This window comes from Muntiacus reevesi, chromosome 8 (genome assembly GCF_963930625.1).
Source record: "Muntiacus reevesi chromosome 8, mMunRee1.1, whole genome shotgun sequence".
Taxonomy (NCBI): domain Eukaryota; kingdom Metazoa; phylum Chordata; class Mammalia; order Artiodactyla; family Cervidae; genus Muntiacus; species Muntiacus reevesi.
The window spans coordinates 26,137,869-26,155,221 of NC_089256.1; the positions used below are offsets into that span (position 1 = coordinate 26,137,869).

General features: G+C 51.5%; 2 protein-coding genes across 6 annotated transcripts in view; one reads left to right on the plus strand and one right to left on the minus strand.

Annotated features, from left to right (window-relative positions):
• Positions 1-11,460, plus strand: part of FBXO25 (F-box protein 25) — a 28,916-nt gene extending 17,456 nt beyond the window's left edge. Inside the window, exons 6-11 of one of the 5 annotated variants that reach the window (XM_065942982.1) lie at positions 695-788; positions 2,307-2,491; positions 3,424-3,603; positions 4,787-4,930; positions 9,139-9,165; positions 9,757-11,460. In XM_065942982.1, coding sequence (XP_065799054.1) covers positions 695-788; positions 2,307-2,491; positions 3,424-3,603; positions 4,787-4,930; positions 9,139-9,165; positions 9,757-9,846 — 720 coding nt within the window. In that variant the 3' untranslated portion in view covers positions 9,847-11,460. Of the gene's footprint in view, positions 1-694; positions 789-2,306; positions 2,492-3,420; positions 3,604-4,786; positions 4,931-9,138; positions 9,166-9,756 lie in introns of all 5 variants that reach the window. The other 4 variants (XM_065942980.1, XM_065942981.1, XM_065942984.1 and 1 more) reach the window with 4 other exon arrangements.
• Positions 11,461-14,252: 2,792 nt separating this feature from the next.
• The window catches only part of LOC136173168 (testis development-related protein-like), a 43,571-nt gene continuing 40,470 nt past the window's right edge, over positions 14,253-17,353 (minus strand). Inside the window, exon 4 of the mRNA XM_065942579.1 lies at positions 14,253-17,037. Within this exon, the coding sequence (XP_065798651.1) occupies positions 16,692-17,037 (346 nt within the window). The 3' untranslated portion in view covers positions 14,253-16,691. The remainder of the gene's footprint in view (positions 17,038-17,353) is intronic.

Consider the following 17,353-nt stretch of genomic DNA (forward strand, 5'->3'; position numbering starts at 1 on the left):
CTCAGGAACAGTACGGGCAGCAGTGAACGGGTGTGTGTGTGCAGGTGCAGGTCTGACCAGCACCCCAGAGAGAAATGGCCTCAGTGAGGGCCTGCACGGGCACAGCAGTTGCAGGACATGAGCGGGTGGGAATGGGCTGGCACAGGTCTCCTGAACCGGTGTGCACAGAGCTGGGCGTGGGGCACTGGAGACTCCTAGAGATGCGCTGTGTTTGTGGTGACCAGTGTCCCTGACGTGTAGAGGTGAGGGGCAGCTCTGTGGCCAAGAAGCCGGCACTACTGCCGTGTCCCCCCTGGGTCCTCCCTGCCGGCATCCCTGCTGGCCACAGGGACCGCTCCTCCCTTAGAGCCGAGGAGGGATGCAACGGCTTCCATGTGCTGAGAGCAGCCTGCCTCTGACGGAGGGGGCACCCGGGAGGCAGGTGGACACTGGGGCCGGATGGACCCACAGGAGCAGTGGGACAGATGTGCTGGGGGGCCATCAGGGGAGGTCTGGCTCCTGTGAGGCTGGGGTGGTCAAAGGAGAGGGCAGAGAGTGCAGCAGGGGCGGCCAGGACACTGGCCGGGGCTGGAGGGTGGGGGTTGAGCAGCAGCTGTACCTGCATCCTTTGCTTTCTTCTCAGGTCACTGGGGTGGGGAGGTGGGCTTCCCTTCAGAGGTGATGCTCACCTGTAACCCCTCCCCGCCCCCCCAAGCTGTTGCAGCTGATTGCAAAGTCCCAGCTGACCTCGCTGAGTGGTGTGGCCCAGAAGAATTACTTCAACATCCTGGATAAGATCGTTCAGAAGGGTAAGGCGAGGACTGACATTTTTAACGATCTCAGTCTTAGTTAGAAACTTAGTACAAGGAGACTGGATTTTTCTTTCATTTACCCCCAGTATTAATGGTATCAAATAATGTGATGGGCTCAGGTTGGCCGCTTGGGACTTGATGTTCTTAGTATTGTTCTTTAAAAGATGCTTTTGGACACAGAATATATTGTAATGAGAAAGACAGTTTGGGGGGCACCCCTTGAGGCATGTGGGATCTTAGTTCCCCCACCAGGGATTAAACCCATGCTTCCTGCAGTAGAAGTTCTTAACCGCTGGGCTGGCAGGGAAGTCCCTGAGAAAGTAATCCCTGAATTTTAAATGGACACTTACTGCTTCATGGTTAACTAGTCATAGCTCACTTTCGCTATATAGTGATTCTGTAATTAGCAAGGTTGTGACTTAGTTCTTAGGCATCAGATAAGCCTGTAATTTTCTTTTTAACTTAATGTTTGTCTTGATTAGTTAGTGACCAATAGTAAATGGAACTTTAAGAGTTTATGCACATATATGCCATTTTAACTATCAGTTCTCTTTACGATTAAGTATAAAAGAAAGTAGAGATGGCTTTAAAGACAAAACTGTAGACTCAACCCCAAGTACACTATCAGACAGCATTTGGAAGTTTTCAATTTCGAAGTTTTCGGATCTCGTCATACTTGTGATACCTCAAAGATGACGCCACTTTGGATATGCAGTGAAATTAAATCATTATTTTCTCTTTGTGGTGAAATGCACATAAAACACCATCTTTCCTGTGCATCTCGAGTGCACAGCTTGGTGGCACTGAGCATAGTCACATCATGGCAGCTGTCCCCCCACACACTAATCCCACCTCCTCTGCACCCACCATCTACTCTCTGTGAATGTGACTATTCCAAGGACCTCATATTAGGAGCATCAGACAACACTTGTCCCTTTGTGACTGGTTCTTATCATAAGGTCTTCAGGTCTCATGTGACACATGTCAGAATCTCTGTCCTGTTTAAGGCTGAGTAATATTTCATTGTGTGTATAAATCACATTCTGTTTACCTGTGGCATCTGCTGAGAGGCCCTTGGGTTGTGAAAGCAGGTCACTTTAGAAATCGTTTGACTTATTTACTTATTTTTGGCTGTGCCGGGTCCTCGTTGCTGCACAGGCTTTTCTCTGGTTGCAGAGAGTGGGGGCGCCTCTCTAGTTGTGGTGCATGGGCTTCTCATCGTGGCTGCTTCTGTTGGGGAGTGCAGGCTCGAGGGCTCTCAGGCCTCAGTAGTTGCAGCTCATGGGCTCAGTAGTTGTGGCTTCCAGGCTCTGGAGTATGGGCTTAATAGTTGTGGCTCACAGGCTTAGTTGCTCTGAGGCATGTGGAATCTTCCTGGATCCAGGAGCAAGCCGTGGCTCTCCTGCATTGACAGATGGATTCTTCACTGAGGCCCCAGGGAAGCCTGAAAGCAGGTCATTTTTAACAGTGGGGGCTGACTGTATTGTTGCATTGTTTCGTTTTTGTTTATTCCAGTTCTTGGTGACCACCAAAACCCTCGCCTGATCAAGGATCTTCTCCAAGACCTCAGCTCCACCCTGTGCATTCTGATCCGAGGAGTGGGGAAGTCCGTGCTGGTGGGAAACATCAACATCTGGATTTGCCGATTAGAGACTGTTCTCCGCTGGCAGCAGCAGCTGCAGAATCTTCAGATGACTGAGGTATGTGCTTTCTGGACTGCAAGTGAGTAGTCTCTGCTGTTACATCACAGAAGCCATTGCTACTTCTAAGTGTATGTGGAAGACTGTCACAGCTCTTCCAAAGGTTTTTTTCTTTTATATTTCGTGAATACATATTAAACTGTCATAAGATGGGTTCAGAGCCTAAAGACTCTTTAATGGCTTATAGGTGTCACTGGAAAGACAGTGGGGATGGTGATTATTAAAAACATCTGGTCCTATGAATGATGAGGTGGTAAATTAATTTGCCTTGACAGCAGATTAGATATTTTAGGCTGGAATAACTTTCGGTAAATTAAGGCGGCACCGTATAGTAGTCACTCTGTTCACCTGCTGCTGCTTCTCAGGGTTGGTGTTTTCATCTCCACTTCTTGCTGTCTTTGATGTTTTGTGTTGATTCTGATAACTGGTTTCACCAAGAGAAATGTTCACCCCATTCACTGAAGTGTCTTAGGTTGTGTTTGGTTTATCTCTGGTTGGGTTCAGAGGTGACCTTGGGCCATATATTAGCCGTGTAAATGCGGGATTTATAGGGAGTGGTGATTCCCTAGTTAAGGCCCCGCAGTTAGCAGGGGTGATCTGACAGCCCGTGTCCAGGCAGCCTCATTCCCGTGGTCAGGGGCTTGTGCTGTGAGGGCCACTCGCCTGTGAGACACTTAGCACGTGGGGCGTGTCTGCTTTCCAGACCTGGCCCAGGCCATGCGCCCCAGGCGCCACTGTCCCCGAGTCCCCAACGTGCAGTGACGCCACGTCGCCCAGCGCATGCGGGAACTAGGGTGTCGGTGTCCGGGGCCCCAGGTGCAGCCAGGGCCGCCGCAGGGTGTCGCCTGGGAGGAGTGGGGAGGCAGCAGATGTCGCTGTGCCCAACGTGCTCCTGTGTTGCCGCTGGAGTGAGTGTGGGGCCCTCCCAGCAGGTGGACAGCGGCCTGACGCTCAGCGACCTCCCTGTGCACATGCTCAGCAACATCCTGCACAGGTTCTCAGACGGGTGGGACATCGTCACCCTGGGCCAGGTGACCCCGACACTGTTCGCCCTCAGCGAGGACCGGCAGCTGTGGAAGAAGCTCTGCCAGTACCACTTTGGGGAGAAGCAGGTGAGTGGGGGCTGTGGCCCCGATGGCCGAGCCTGGCCGCTTCAGGGAGTGGACCGGAACCACTGCGGGAAAGCTTGCTTTCCATGGGGAGAAAGCCATAATTTTAAAAACGACCCAGAACAGAGCAGCAGGACCGGGGCAGTTTCTTCCTGTCAAGGACGGGCCATTATCTTTGCTATAACTGGAGGCCCCTCTCCAGGCGGCGTGTCCCCTCGAGACTCAGAGGTAGGCGCCTGCTCCCTGCACCTTGCCCTCCCAGGATGGGGCAAGCTTTGGATTCCGTGGATGCTGTGTGTCTCCCGGTTATTGCTGCCCCTCCCTGCCACCCCCACCCCGTGTGGTTTCTGAAGCGCAGCACCATCAGCTGGGTGTCCACGACACACATAGCAGCGTGCCGGGCCAAAGCAGACAGCCTTGCCCCAGGGAGGCCCCAGGGAGGGCCAGATGTCATGTGTCTCCTCAGACACAGGCTCGCAGACCTGAGGGGTCACGTACCTATCCAGGAGAAAGTCAGGTGGTGGGGGCAGCGAGCAGGTTCCCGCCTGAATCAGAGGGTGAGAGGTTGGGCACAGCCAGGCTGCGGGGCCGCCATGGTTGCCTTCTCCTGGGGGCATGGGGCTCACGAGCAGAGGGTAACATTGTGTGAGGCGAACGTGATAACCACTACACTACGGAAACCGAGGGTAACATTGTGAGGAACCGTGAAAATGCTGCCGCATTGGGCAGCCCCTGGCCATGCCCAAACCCGCCTGCTCAGCACGCCATCCGTGCCTGTTCCTCTGAGGGTGTGGTCGCTGCCCCGCAGGGTGTGAGGTGATGCCTCCTGCCGTCTCTGGGGCCCAAGACGCTGAGCATCTTTTCGTGTGCTTGTTTGCCTGTTTGTGTGTCTTTCCAAGTGCTTTGCCCATGTTGTATTTGGATACTTTCTGCATTCTGGTGACAAGTCCCTGTCAGACACGATACATGTAACTTATTTTTACCTTAGTAGACATCATGGACATCACTCCAGATAAAAACCTTTAAGTCTGTTGAACAGCTGCATGGTATTCCATTGTCTAGATTCAGCTCGAATTTAATTTCAGATAATTGAATGTTTCCTGCAGTGTGTTGCCTTTTAAAGTTGTTGTGCACATGACACCGCTATGAAAGTCATCTGATTCTGAACAGAAGTCTGTTTGTCTAGTTTTGTAGACACTTGATCCTTTCAGAAAAAGGTCACGTGGAGTGGAAGCTGATGTATTTTGCGCTTCAGAAGCACTACCCCACCAAGGAGCAGTACGGAGACACCCTGCACTTCTGCCGGCACTGCAGCATCCTCTTCTGGAAGGTAAGGAGAGCGCCTGTGCTCCCGGAGAGAGACTGTCTCACCGAGTGTAGAGTGTGATGACATGATGGCGTCTCACCAGGGACTGTCCACCCAAGTGCAGAGTGTGATAACATGATGGCGTCTCACCAGGAATGTCCACCCGAGTGTAGAGTGTGATGACATGATCGTGTCTCTCTAGGGACTGTCTGCCCGAGTGTAGTGTGTGATGACATGATGGCGTCTCACCAGGAATGTCCGCCCGAGTGTAGAGTGTGAAAACATGATGGCGTCTCACCAGGGACTGTCCACCTGAGTGTAGAGTGTGATGACATGATGGCGTCTCACCAGGGACTGTCCACCTGAGTGTAGAGTGTGATGACATGATGGCGTCTCACCAGGGACTGTCCACCTGAGTGTAGAGTGTGATGACATGATGGCGTCTCACCAGGGACTGTCCACCTGAGTGTAGAGTGTGATGACATGATGGCGTCTCACCAGGGACTGTCCACCCGACTGTAGAGTGTGATGACATGATGGCGTCTCACCAGGGACTGTCCACCCGACTGTAGAGTGTGATGACATGATGGCATCTCACCAGGGACTGTCCACCTGAGGATGGCGTCTCACCAGGGACTGTCCACCTGAGTGTAGAGTGTGATGACATGATGGCGTCTCACCAGGGACTGTCCACCCGACTGTAGAGTGTGATGACATGATGGCATCTCACCAGGGACTGTCCACCTGAGGATGGCGTCTCACCAGGGACTGTCCACCTGAGTGTAGTGTGTGATGACATGATGGCGTCTCACCAGGGACTGTCCACCCGACTATAGAGTGTGATGACATGATGGCGTCTCACCAGGGACTGTCCACCTGAGTGTAGAGTGACAACATGATGGCGTCTCACCAGGGACTGTCCACCCGAGTGCAGAGTGTGGTAACATGATGGCGTCTCACCAGGAATGTCCACCCAAGTGTAGAGTGTAGAGTGTGATAACATGATGGCGTCTCACCAGCAATGTCCACCCGAGTGTAGAGTGTATTGTGTGATAACATGATGGTGTCTCACCAGGGACTATCCACCCGAGTGTAGAGTGTGATGACATGATGGCGTCTCACCAGGGACTGTCCACCCGAGTGTAGAGTGTGATAACATGATGGCGTCTCACCAGGAATGTCCACCCGAGTGTAGAGTGTAGTGTGTGATAACATGATGGCGTCTCACCAGGAATGTCCACCCGAGTGTAGAGTGTAGTGTGTGATAACATGATGGCGTCTCACCAGGAATGTCCACCCGAGTGTAGAGTGTAGTGTGTGATAACATGATGGTGTCTCACCAGGGACTGTCCACCCGAGTGTAGAGTGTGATGACATGATAGCATCTCACCAGGGACTGGGACCAGGGGCAGGTTCACCAAAGCAGAACTGTAGCTGGACCTGAATGTGGGGCCACCCACCGCATCCCTGTGCAGGATGGTAGGGCAGCACCTGTCCCCAGGCCGTGAGCACGCTGTCTTGGCAGTCTGCTTCCCCCTGTTCTCACGGCTCAGCTGAGAGGAGGGTCGGGATCCCCGCCTCTTCTAGAATCAAGGGAGGCCACCCCTGTCCCCCATTCTTCACACTTGGTCTCAGCTCACTGTCAGGACCCCCAGCAATTGTGTCTCCAGGGGCTTCTCCTCAAAGCACAGCCCTGGAGCAGAAGAGAGCCCCATGAGGGCACCCAGGCTCCTCCTGTTTTTTTGACCCGAACTTAGCATGTCTGGTCCTTGTGGAAACTGAGCTGTGTCCACAGTTGTCAGGCCCATCCTCTTCCTCTCTGGTCCCTTCCTCTCCCGTCTGGTCTCTTCCTCTCCAGACTCTGATGAAAGCAAGTTTCTGGGGGAGGGACGGGTGCTTCTGTTCACCTCCTCTTAGAAAGACCATTTCCGTAGTTTGCCTTGAGTCTGAGTCTGTTTAACGTTGTGAAGTTTGACTGGGGAGAAGGGTGACAGACGGTCTGCCCCGCCGCTCCATGTCCTCCCATGGGGCCATGGGGCTGCATGCCTTCTGCCTGGTCTGAAGCACCGTGGCTGTTTTTTGTTTTCTGTTTATCTGTAATTTGTTGACTGGATTATGTGGCAAACTCTAAACTGCTGAAAAACAAATGACCACTTTAAATTGTTTTCATTTCAGGTTATTTACATGATAATGTGGTTTTTTTGCCTGTACCCCTGTGGTTGTACGGTGGGAGTCCCCGTGTCAACAAGGCTTTACTGCTGGTGCTGCGGGGGCCAGCCGGAAGACCATGTCATTTCTGACTTGTTTTGGAGCCTGGCACGGCTTGTTCTGCACAGTTAACAAGAGGAAAGGTGTTGTGTGGCTGCAGTGGTGGTTCTGTGACCCTGTTCCTCCAGGCCAGGGGCACCTCACACTCAGTCTTGCCAGGGTGCTAGTGGGACACGGGTGAACCAGTCAGCCCCGGGGCCACAGCACACAGGGTGGTCCCAGACATGTGGCAGCTTCAGGGCCGAGTCAGCGGATGAGATGATCTGCTCGCTGCTCTGAAAGATGCTTCCCCCGAGCAGATGGTTTATTCCAGAGACACTGGGAGCAGTAGTGTGTCCCCCCTGGACAGAAGTCTCTGACTTTGCATGTGGCAGACTGTCTTAGACTGTCCGAGAACACTGTCTCTGATGTACTGAACCGAGAAACACCTTTGCTACTTTCTGTGTTGGCGTACAGAATATTCAGGTGAAGTATCGAGAAATAGGGACATTCTGGATGTTTAAAAATTGAGAGGTGATTTTTTTAGGTTTCCAGAAAAATTTGCCTACAGATTCTTTTGTTTATGAAAATTCAGAACAAGTGTCTTGCTGGTCTTTGGGCTCTGAAATGTTGTTCACAGTCTTGCCTTGAAGGCTGAGCACCTTGACCTCTGTGCAGCCTTGGGGACTGGCTCTGTCCATCTGTGAGGTCACAGAGCAGGTTTTTCTCCCAGACGCCATTCCACTTTCTTCTGAGTCTATGGGTGGAAATGAAAAGAAAAGACGAGTGTCTGGAATTTGTGGTGGACCCTGCTGCCTGTGTCGGCTCCTGAGCAAGCCCCCCAGCTGGCCACCGCCCCCACCCCGCTCCCCCCAACACAGCTTGGCCCCCGCAGGCCTCAGCCCAGTTTCTGGAGCCTCTGTGAGGGCAGACCTGTTGCATGGAGGCTGCATGGTGGGGCGATACCCCGCTGTGCCGATGCTGCCCACTTCCCACCGGACCTGTCCTCTTCCACACACACAGGCTGGGGCTCTGCCGCGAGCTCATGCCGCCGCCCCAGCTGCCCCCGGCCATCCTGTCTGACCTGGCTTCACTCTGGACACTGTCAGTTTTTCTACTTGCCTTTGGGGGAATGTCAGCAAGGTGAAAGGAGGTTTTGAAGTGGTTGAGTCACCTGTGTGCACGCAGACCCAGCTCAGGTCTGTCTGCCTTCTGTGGGGTGGCCCTCCTGTGAGACTGCTGTGCTCCCCCCACCCCACTGTCCTCTAGCTGTTTTTCAGGGAACTTCAGCTAAAACTAGGTGATGAGTGGGCTGGAAGCCAGACAGAATGAATCCAGTCAAAGGCAGCGATCGCGACTGTGTGTTGTTTTTGGTCTCCGTGTGTCCACTGCCAGGTCCACACTGCAGGCGCGCAGCCGGGGCCAGGAGGCCACGGATCCCGGCTGTGCTGACAGCGAGCCCTGCAGACCCCCGGGCTGTGGCGAGGGTGGGGCAGCCAGCGGGTGGTAAGAGGGGCAGGTTGGTGCTGACCTTGACTTGGAAACTGTGGGTGAGCAGGAAGGAGCCTGCTCCTGGGGAACCTGCATCGTTCACTTACTTCCCCCGAGCTGGCTCAGACCGCAAAGAGGGAGTGAGTGGGCTTCAGGGAAACCTGCTGGGAACATTCCCAGTGTGAGCCGCTGTGCTGCTGTGCGTGTTCTCAGTGAAGTCGTGACGGTCACTTAGCTCTGCTGTCTCACCAGCTGTGGGCCCGAGGCTGGAGGAGGTGGAAGCCACGTCGGGTCCCAGATGGCCTGTGGGTCCTCTGGCTTCCAGCTGCTGCAAGGGGCCCCGGGGGCAGCTCTCCCCTGTTCACTGCCCAGTGATGTTGGTCGTTTCCATAAATGATTCATGTTCAGCCTGAGTCCTGGTGTGGCCTGGCTCTTCCTAACCCTGTTTTCCCTTTTTTCCTCCCTTCACTGCTCTCCTCCTCCGCCACCTCCAGGACTGCCGCCTTGCTTTATTACTCGAGGTACCTCCTCTCTGCCTGAGTCTGTGCGCGTCCCCGGGGGGCTGGGCCGATGAGGCCATGGCCTCTGCTGACGTGTGACTGGCCTTCCTACTTGGCCACCATCGGGGTCCCTCGAGCTGCCTTTAGACCAGAGGGAGGGTGTAGGCTTGACTGGGGAGGGGTGGTCCCGTCTCCAGACACTGGCCTAACTGGCCCCCAGGTCCCGAGGCTGTTCTGACTCAAGCGAGCCCTGGGTGTTTTTGCCGGGGGACGTGGTGCTGGGCCCTCGGGGGAACATGGGTGGGTGATGCCTGGCGCAGTTCCAGAGTGGATCCTGACCCACTGTGGGCAGAGGGGGCAGCGTGACCAGGATGGGGTCGGGGCTGGGGAGCAGGGAAGCATGGGCTCCTCCTGGCCCCCAGACTCAGGGCTGCCCTGTCCCCCATGCACTGGCACAGGGACTCTCCCCGCTGAGCAGCCACGTGTTCCTAATTCTCACTTGCTGTCCGCATACCTGTGTGGTGGGGTCCAGGTGCATTTAAGTGAATGCCTGGTGACTTCTGAGCTGTCTTCCCTCCCGGCACGTGTGGTAATGCCCTGCACCTCCCACAGGACTCGGGCCATCCCTGCACGGCCGCCGACCCGGACAGCTGCTTCACGCCTGTGTCCCCGCAGCACTTCATTGACCTTTTCAAGTACTGAGGGCCTGGCCGGGCCCACCGTGACCTGGAGCCTGCGTTGGAGAGAACGTGAAAGGGCCTGTGGGCAGGGGCGCCTGTGGTTTCCACCTGTGAAACCAGGTCAGGGAACCCCGGCAAAATCATTTCTGCTTCTCTCTTTAAAAAATTCTTCTAAGCACATTAAAATTTGGAACTTTGTGTATTTGTAAATATGGTTCAAAAAGTGTGTTTTCAGCACTACATCCTGTGCTGAACTGACACTAACAGCCAAGAAGACTATGCCTCTTAACTCAAATGATGGTTTCCCGATTTTGTAGTGATTGGGGTAAGGGTAGATCACTGATCCTTGTAATGACATTGTACAGAATATTTATTTTTCTTAAGATGTATATTAACTGTATTGGTTGTGTCTGCACGAGTCTTCTGAGATACAGAAGGATCCAGGGAAGTATGTGCCTGTCTCCTGGATGCTCAGCAGTGGGTTGTGAATTGTGCAGATGGCTGAGACCCACGAGGGCGAGTCTGGGGCTGTGGTCCTGGGCCTCATGCCCAATGCTGACCGGCAGGGCCCTGACCTGGGGGAGCCTGGTGTGGCCTGTACCACACTGCTTGGAATCCTCTTCTAGCAGAATAATAAATCATGTTTGTCTACCTATTTTAACTTTGTCAATTTTGCATCTTACTGAAAAAAAGTAGTGTCAATGATTTTGATAATCGTTTATTGAAACCTCTCAAAGATCATTTTAAAAATATTGCATGTACATTTTAGAAAATTTTGAAAATAAAGGTTTATAAAAGAATAAAACTGGTGCATAACCCTGGCACCCAGAATAGCTGTGCTTGCCAGAAAGCACATTGGAATGGCCCCAGCAGATGCAGGGGAGAAATGAACAGGGTCAGGGAACCCAAGCCCAGTCATTTCTGCTTCCTTCTTCTTAGCAGATGGAAATGTGCAGTCTTGCGTATTTGTAAATAAAGAGTCTCTGCTTTCAGCACACATCCTGTGCCAAACTGGTGCAGCCAGAACTATGCTTAGTTGTCAGATGATAGTTTCCCTGTGTGTGAATCAGGTGGAAGCTTTTCATAAAACCATCAACGGCATATATAGTGTTCTCATTTTACAACCAGCTCTTTTTTCACAAGAGTTTGTGGAAATACGGTTTTTATTGGTGACATGGTACCACATGCAGCTCGAAAGAATCACTCTGTGATCAGCAACACTACACAGGTGCTTACATCCATCTGATGATGCTCTCCTCACGTCAAACAAGAAGCAGAGCCCGGGAAGCAAGTCAGAAATCTGCGGGGACATTCCCAGAGCAGTGGCGAGAGCGGTTGGTGGCATCTTTCTCCCCTGAAGATGGATGCATGAAGAGGCTGTGAGGGGGGGCATTTCTCCTGAAAGCTTGCTGGTTGCTTCTATTTCTGTTCTGTTTTACTTTTGGCAAATTACCTAATGTGTGTTTACTTTTGGGGTGTTGGTCTTTTTTGTGTTAATTTCTTAAGAAGACATTAACCTCTTGACGTGAGTTCTTCCCCCTCAACAGCATGAAAAGTCTTGGGAGATGTGTGTAGCCGTTCCCCATTAATCAGCCCATCTCCACAGGCAGCAGATGTGCTTGGACCGGAACCCATGTACAGGCGTCGGCAGGACTTCCAGCAGTTGTGCGGAGCGGGGATGTGACTGGGGTACAGTGAGGGAGGGGCAGAGAGACCACGCACACAGTCCCTGGGCCCCGACTGGTTGTTTTCCCGACGACTGAATGGCATGGATCAGGAAGAGGGGTGCTGTCCTGAGCCGCAGGTTTTTGTGGCATTCCCGAGCGTGGTTCCCTGCCCATGATGTGGCACCTGCATGCCCCCTGTGCTTGCTGGACAGCTGCAGGGGACCCGCAGCAGCCCTGTGGGAAGCCCCGCCTCCAGGAAGCGCTGTCAGCACATCCATGGGTGTCCGCCCTGGCAGTGAGGTACATTTTCCCACCCAGGTTGTGACTTGTGGGTCAGGAGGAGCCTCGGTAGGTTCTGCAGCCAACACAGAAGCTGCTTTCGGGTGTCACAGAGTCGGCTGTGTGTGCTCAGGGCTGTCCACAGAGAACCACATCTCCTTTCGGGACAGTATTGAAGTGTTTGGTGTTAGTTTTGCTGTAAATGCCACTTTTAGAATCATACACAAACAAGATGTAAGGTGTTTGTACACTGATTCTGTATCCTCTTAAGAAAGAAAGTAAAGTTGCTCAGTTGTGTCCAACTCTTTGTGACCCCGTGGACTGTAGCCTACCAGGGTCCTCTGTCCATGGATTTTCCAGGCAAGAGTACTGGAGTGGGTTGCCATTTCCTTCTCGAGGAGATCTTCCCAACTCAGGGATTGAACCCGGGTCTCCGCCATGGTAGCTAGATGCTTTACCATCTGAGCCACCATGGAAGTCCTCTTAACTTTGCTGAAATCACTAAATGGATCTAGTGGTATTTTGTAGACTCCATGGGATGCAGTTGTACATTGTGAGGTCTGCACATGAAGGGGGCACATCACCTTCTTTCAGTGGGATACCCTTTTTTCCCTTCCTGGCCAGCTTTTCCACCAGATCCCCATGGGTGTGGACGGCAGTCCCTGGGGGCTGTCTGTCCTTCACCTGTGGGTGTGCTGCGAGCTGGGTGTCTCTGGGCGCCTCAGGGTGAGGTGCTCCCTTCCAGCCTCATGTTGTTGGGGGCATTTTAGATGAAAGGGTGTTGGGTTTTGTTGAGTTCCCTTTCTGCATCCACAGAGGTGGTCACGTGCTGACTTGTTGGCTGAACCAGCCTTGCACTTGGGGGTTTTAGTTTGTTTCTCTGGATCAGACTGCTGAAGACACGCTGCATAATTGGAATCTTTTAGTGTCTGTCTCATCCACGTTGTAGCGTGGCTTAGGCTTTCCCTCCCTTGTCGTACCTGTCCTCCACATTCTGCTTCTTCATCACCTGCTGATGTGGAGGTGCTCCCCTGCTTTGGGCTGCTGGGAACATGCTATACACATCACTCTTGGGAGATACACCCACAAGTGGAACCGCAGGACTGTGTGGTAAATGCATGTTTAATATTTTGAAGAACCACCATACTATTTTCCATGGTGGGAATGTAAAATGGTGCTGCCTTTGATAGTGTGGAATAGTTCCATTTCTTGCCAACACTTGTTGGGCTGTGGAGTTGAGTTTTTGGTTTGATAGTCGTCATCCAAATGGGTGGGAGGTGGTATTTCATTGTGGCTTTGATTTGCATTTCTCTGTCGTGATGTTGAGCATCTTTTCCTTGCTTGTTCAAGGACTTGCCTGCCTTTTAATTGAGTTGTGGTGGTTTTCTTGTTGAATGTAGAAGGAACTACTCTAGCTCTGGACATTTAAGCCCTTACCAGCCAGATGACTTGAAAACGTTCTGATTCCCTAGGTTGCCTTTTTCACTGTATTGATTATGTCTTTTGGGAGCAGAGACTCTTCACAATATGAACTGAGAGACATTTAGGATAGAGTAGTGCTTTTTCTGAAAGCAAGTGCATTCAACTGGCTGAACAGTCTGGCAGCTGGCCTGCAGCAACTGGACTGGGCTGGGACGGGATGGGATGCGGCACAACTACAGACTGTAGAACACAGCTGTGGGGACGCATCCCGTGCAGGCTGCGGGCCCCTCAGACACGCGTGGTGACGCAGCAACTACAGGAAGCGGTGGTATCTGTCTTTGGGGCATGGTGCCACGGAAGCCCCTCAGAGGGTTCCTTGCCTCACACCCACCACCAGAACCACACTTCTGCCAGAAGGCAAGTGGCAGCCACTCCCTTTGTCAGTCACTTAGGACCATCTGCACGCCCTTTGGGCTATTTTATCAGTTAACAAAAATTTTAGCCAGTTCCTGTCTTAAAGCTTATTATAAATAGTGTCCTGCCTATCTTTGGTTCAGTCAAGTATCAATTGAGACTTAACCATAAAATTTGGAAAGAAGCTATATGGCTAGAAGTAAACTGAGAGAGAGAAGAGAAGGTCCTTTACCTGTACAAGAATCGGAAGTATCTGGTGGAGTGAGTGAGAACTCAAGGGTGGGGGTCTGACACTACCACAGAGCCGGAGGCCCCAAGGGGGGAGTGCAGAGCTGGACTGGGGGGAGGGCAGAGGCCACGAGACTGGTGAGGACAAGGCTGCCCGGGACACACCCCGCTGGGAAGGAGGCTGGTGGGACGTGCGCATCGCCTGGCTTGAGATAGCACTGCAGGTGCTACCCAGGTCCTAATGGGAGTCAGGGTTTCTTTCCAAGAGGCCACTGTTTGGAAAGAAGAGATGAAACCTTAAAAGATGATTAAAGAACCTACTCAGGCTGGTGGCTGAAGGGGAGGCTTGCTTCAGGCTCCCCCTCCTCAAGTGACTGGAAAAAAGCAGGGCCCAGGGCGGGCGGCTCAGACGTGGGGCACTGCTGCTGCTGCTGCTGCTAAGTCGCTTCAGTCATGTCTGACTCTGTGCGACCCCATAACTGACAGCGCCTATTACTCCGAACAGCATCCCATATGTAAAAGCTACATCCTGATGACTGAGGTTGAAGCTGGTCATTTTCCATGAATCTACACATTTCGTTGGCATCCTGAAAGACACTGAAAGTGTTGAGAAGATGTCATCAGTTCTAAGTCGTCAGAAGCAGATGTCAATAACTGTACAAACTAACAGGATATAAACCATGTTTTTATTTTTAAAAAACTTCAGCATTATGGATGAATTCAACTTTCTTTAAAATCAGTCACTTTCCTGTTAATGACAAAACAACAGTCAGAAGAGCAGATACTTCACTCTTCAGAGAAGCTGTGCAGTTTACAGAATTTGGACAGACCCGCTCTCTCATCAGCCAGTGAACAAAATAAAGTCGCTTTGGTAAATTCCATCAAGAAAAAAATATCTTTCCCCCAAAGCACACCAATAAATATTTATATTAAAATCCACAGAGCTATTTTAATCAGATACAACAGAAGAAAAATTCATTTTTACATTAATGTTTGTAGATAAGAAAAAGTATTATTCATGTGCATAATCCAACCCCACTCTGGCTTGCATTCGGCTATGAGGAATGAGGGGTGCGAGGGGCCGTTCTGCCAGCTGTGCATCACGTGTGTCCCCAAGGGGGTCGCAGGCACTTAGCATCACAGCACACCGGCACAGGCTCCCCGAGGTGGAGGCTGTCCCACCTGCCCCGCCCCCCCCACCCCGCGCTCTCTGCCCAGAACCTCAAACACACAGTCCCTTCCCTGCACCTCATCACAGGATTAGCCCAAGATGAGCCCGAAGCTCCTGCTTCAGATAGCTCATCTCAGTCACAGCAAGTGTCTCTAGAGAGAAGGACTCCAGTCAATGAGCTGAACTGTTTACCTGAGGAAACACGGTTTTCAACTCCGCTATTAACCACTTCAAGGTTCTAACACAAATAGGATTTTACCACCACTCACATGTCCCCCTTTCAAGGCTCGGTGAAGTAAACTTGTCTATTAGAAAGAGAAGGACATAGGTGATTTTGACAGACGCTACACAGATGACAGACACAGATGGTTAGATGACATGGAGACTGGCTAGACAGCTGGTAGTCAGATGACAGAGTGTCCACAGACTGATGGATCGAGAAATAGCAGGTGACAGGCAGGTGCTCTGTCACCCCCGTCACCCCTTGGGGTCCACAGAAACGCTAAATGACACCCCTTGTGTGGAACAGCACGGAACTGCTCACTGAATACCTTGAAGACAGTGGCTTTCACAAGGGAGGAATGCACAGTGTAACTGGAAGTTTTTCTTTTTAACCAGAAACCCCTACACCTGTTCTGATCTCAGAAACACGTGGTCCTCCTGTGGGTTGGGTCTGTCTTGCTGAGGACACACGTGCTTCGTACCTGACCTGGAGCCCACTCTGTCAAGGAGTCAACAAGCAAGTTCGGAGACACAAGAGATGCTCAGTGATGCTCCTGAACCAGCCACAACACATAGCTTCTCAGGGTCCAACAGTCTCATTTGAAAAAACAAAACCCTGGGTGTTACAGAAGAGAGGCACTTTCAGCATTTTACCTACAATTTCAACTCTAACAAGCAAGTTAATATTTTCCAAACAAATTGAAGTGTCAAGTTATTAAAACTGATCCATGCTTTATAGCATTCTTTAGTCTGCAATCAAAATAAGAGAACAAACTTTTAGAAGAAAAGAAATATCAGTATTTAAAAGTTCAAGAACCTCAAGATGGGAACACTGTCACCATCTAATACGCTTGTGGGAGGTGAAGCTGTGTTTGCAGACTGTGTATTTCTGGGGATGATACAGCCTTCACTTCGCCAGCATTTAATTTGCTTGCATATTTTATGGTTTAATACAAAAGAAGAGTGAGCACAATGTGACGTGACCTTTGGAAGATTCACGTTACACCTGGATTGCAGGTTTCTGGCAACAGAAAAGAAGTGTGTGGCTGCTACATTCTTGTGTCATAGATTACAGGTTATGTGCTACATGCAGAGACAGGAATCAAGTCACAGAACACAGAACCGCAACTCAGGACACAGAAAGACAGTTTTGTGGCAAACAGCAAATCCCCACTGCGGTGAACTTCCCACCTAAGGTCAGCAACACGCGGGTGACAGGTGGACCCTGTGCGTGCCCACTGAGATCACAGGACGCCTGGCATTTCCTCACTTGGCATTTGAAGAGGAAAGCCAAATGAAACAGCACAGAGCAGATTCTCTGTGACTTTCATCTGGGAAAGACCAAACAGGACACTATACTAATAAACACCACGATACCGCAGACTCTAGGAATGTGAAGGAGATGAGATACAAAGGTGCACGATCAGGCAGGTTTTGGTGTGAGGACACGTGGGGGCTGGGTGGTCACTCCAGCTCCTCCCAGTCGTCCGTCAGGTGGCCTCTGCTCTGCCGGCGGATGCTGACCAGCTTCCCAGCCGACCTGAGGCTCCAGCGCGAGCTGCTCCCTGCACTGGCCAGGCTGGTGTACTTGGTAGAGCCCTTGGCGTCCTCCTGCCAGCCCGGCCGAGACACACGGTCACTCACAAGGCCGCCCGAGTCTGCTGCCACGTCTTCAAGGGCAAGTTTTGGAGGTTCCCAACCTTCTATCTCATCTGGTTTCTTAGACTGTATGTTCTGTTTCAAAACCAAATTGTCCCAAAATCCAGCCTTCTTCTCTGTCTTCAACTCTTCTTTTAATCGTAAGTTAGTGCTACAGGAGACGAAAGAGTTAAGTGTTGGTGATCAGTCATCTTAGGGTGTCAAGTTGTGTTTATTTTACAAATAAACTCAAACAGATACATTTGTAAAACCTGAATATTAATATGGAAAAGTCAGTCAGTACACGTGATTAATAAAATTTGTGAATGCCATATTTAAGGGAAATATGGCAAAACGCGAGCAAAGTCAGTCTCAGAGAGAAGAGAGAAGAGAAGGCTGTCTCAAGGCGCACAGAAGGCCGAGCTTGTCTCTGGAGACAGGAGAAAACAGGCCCCAGATCCCAGATTCAGAAACAGATTATTCCTGGT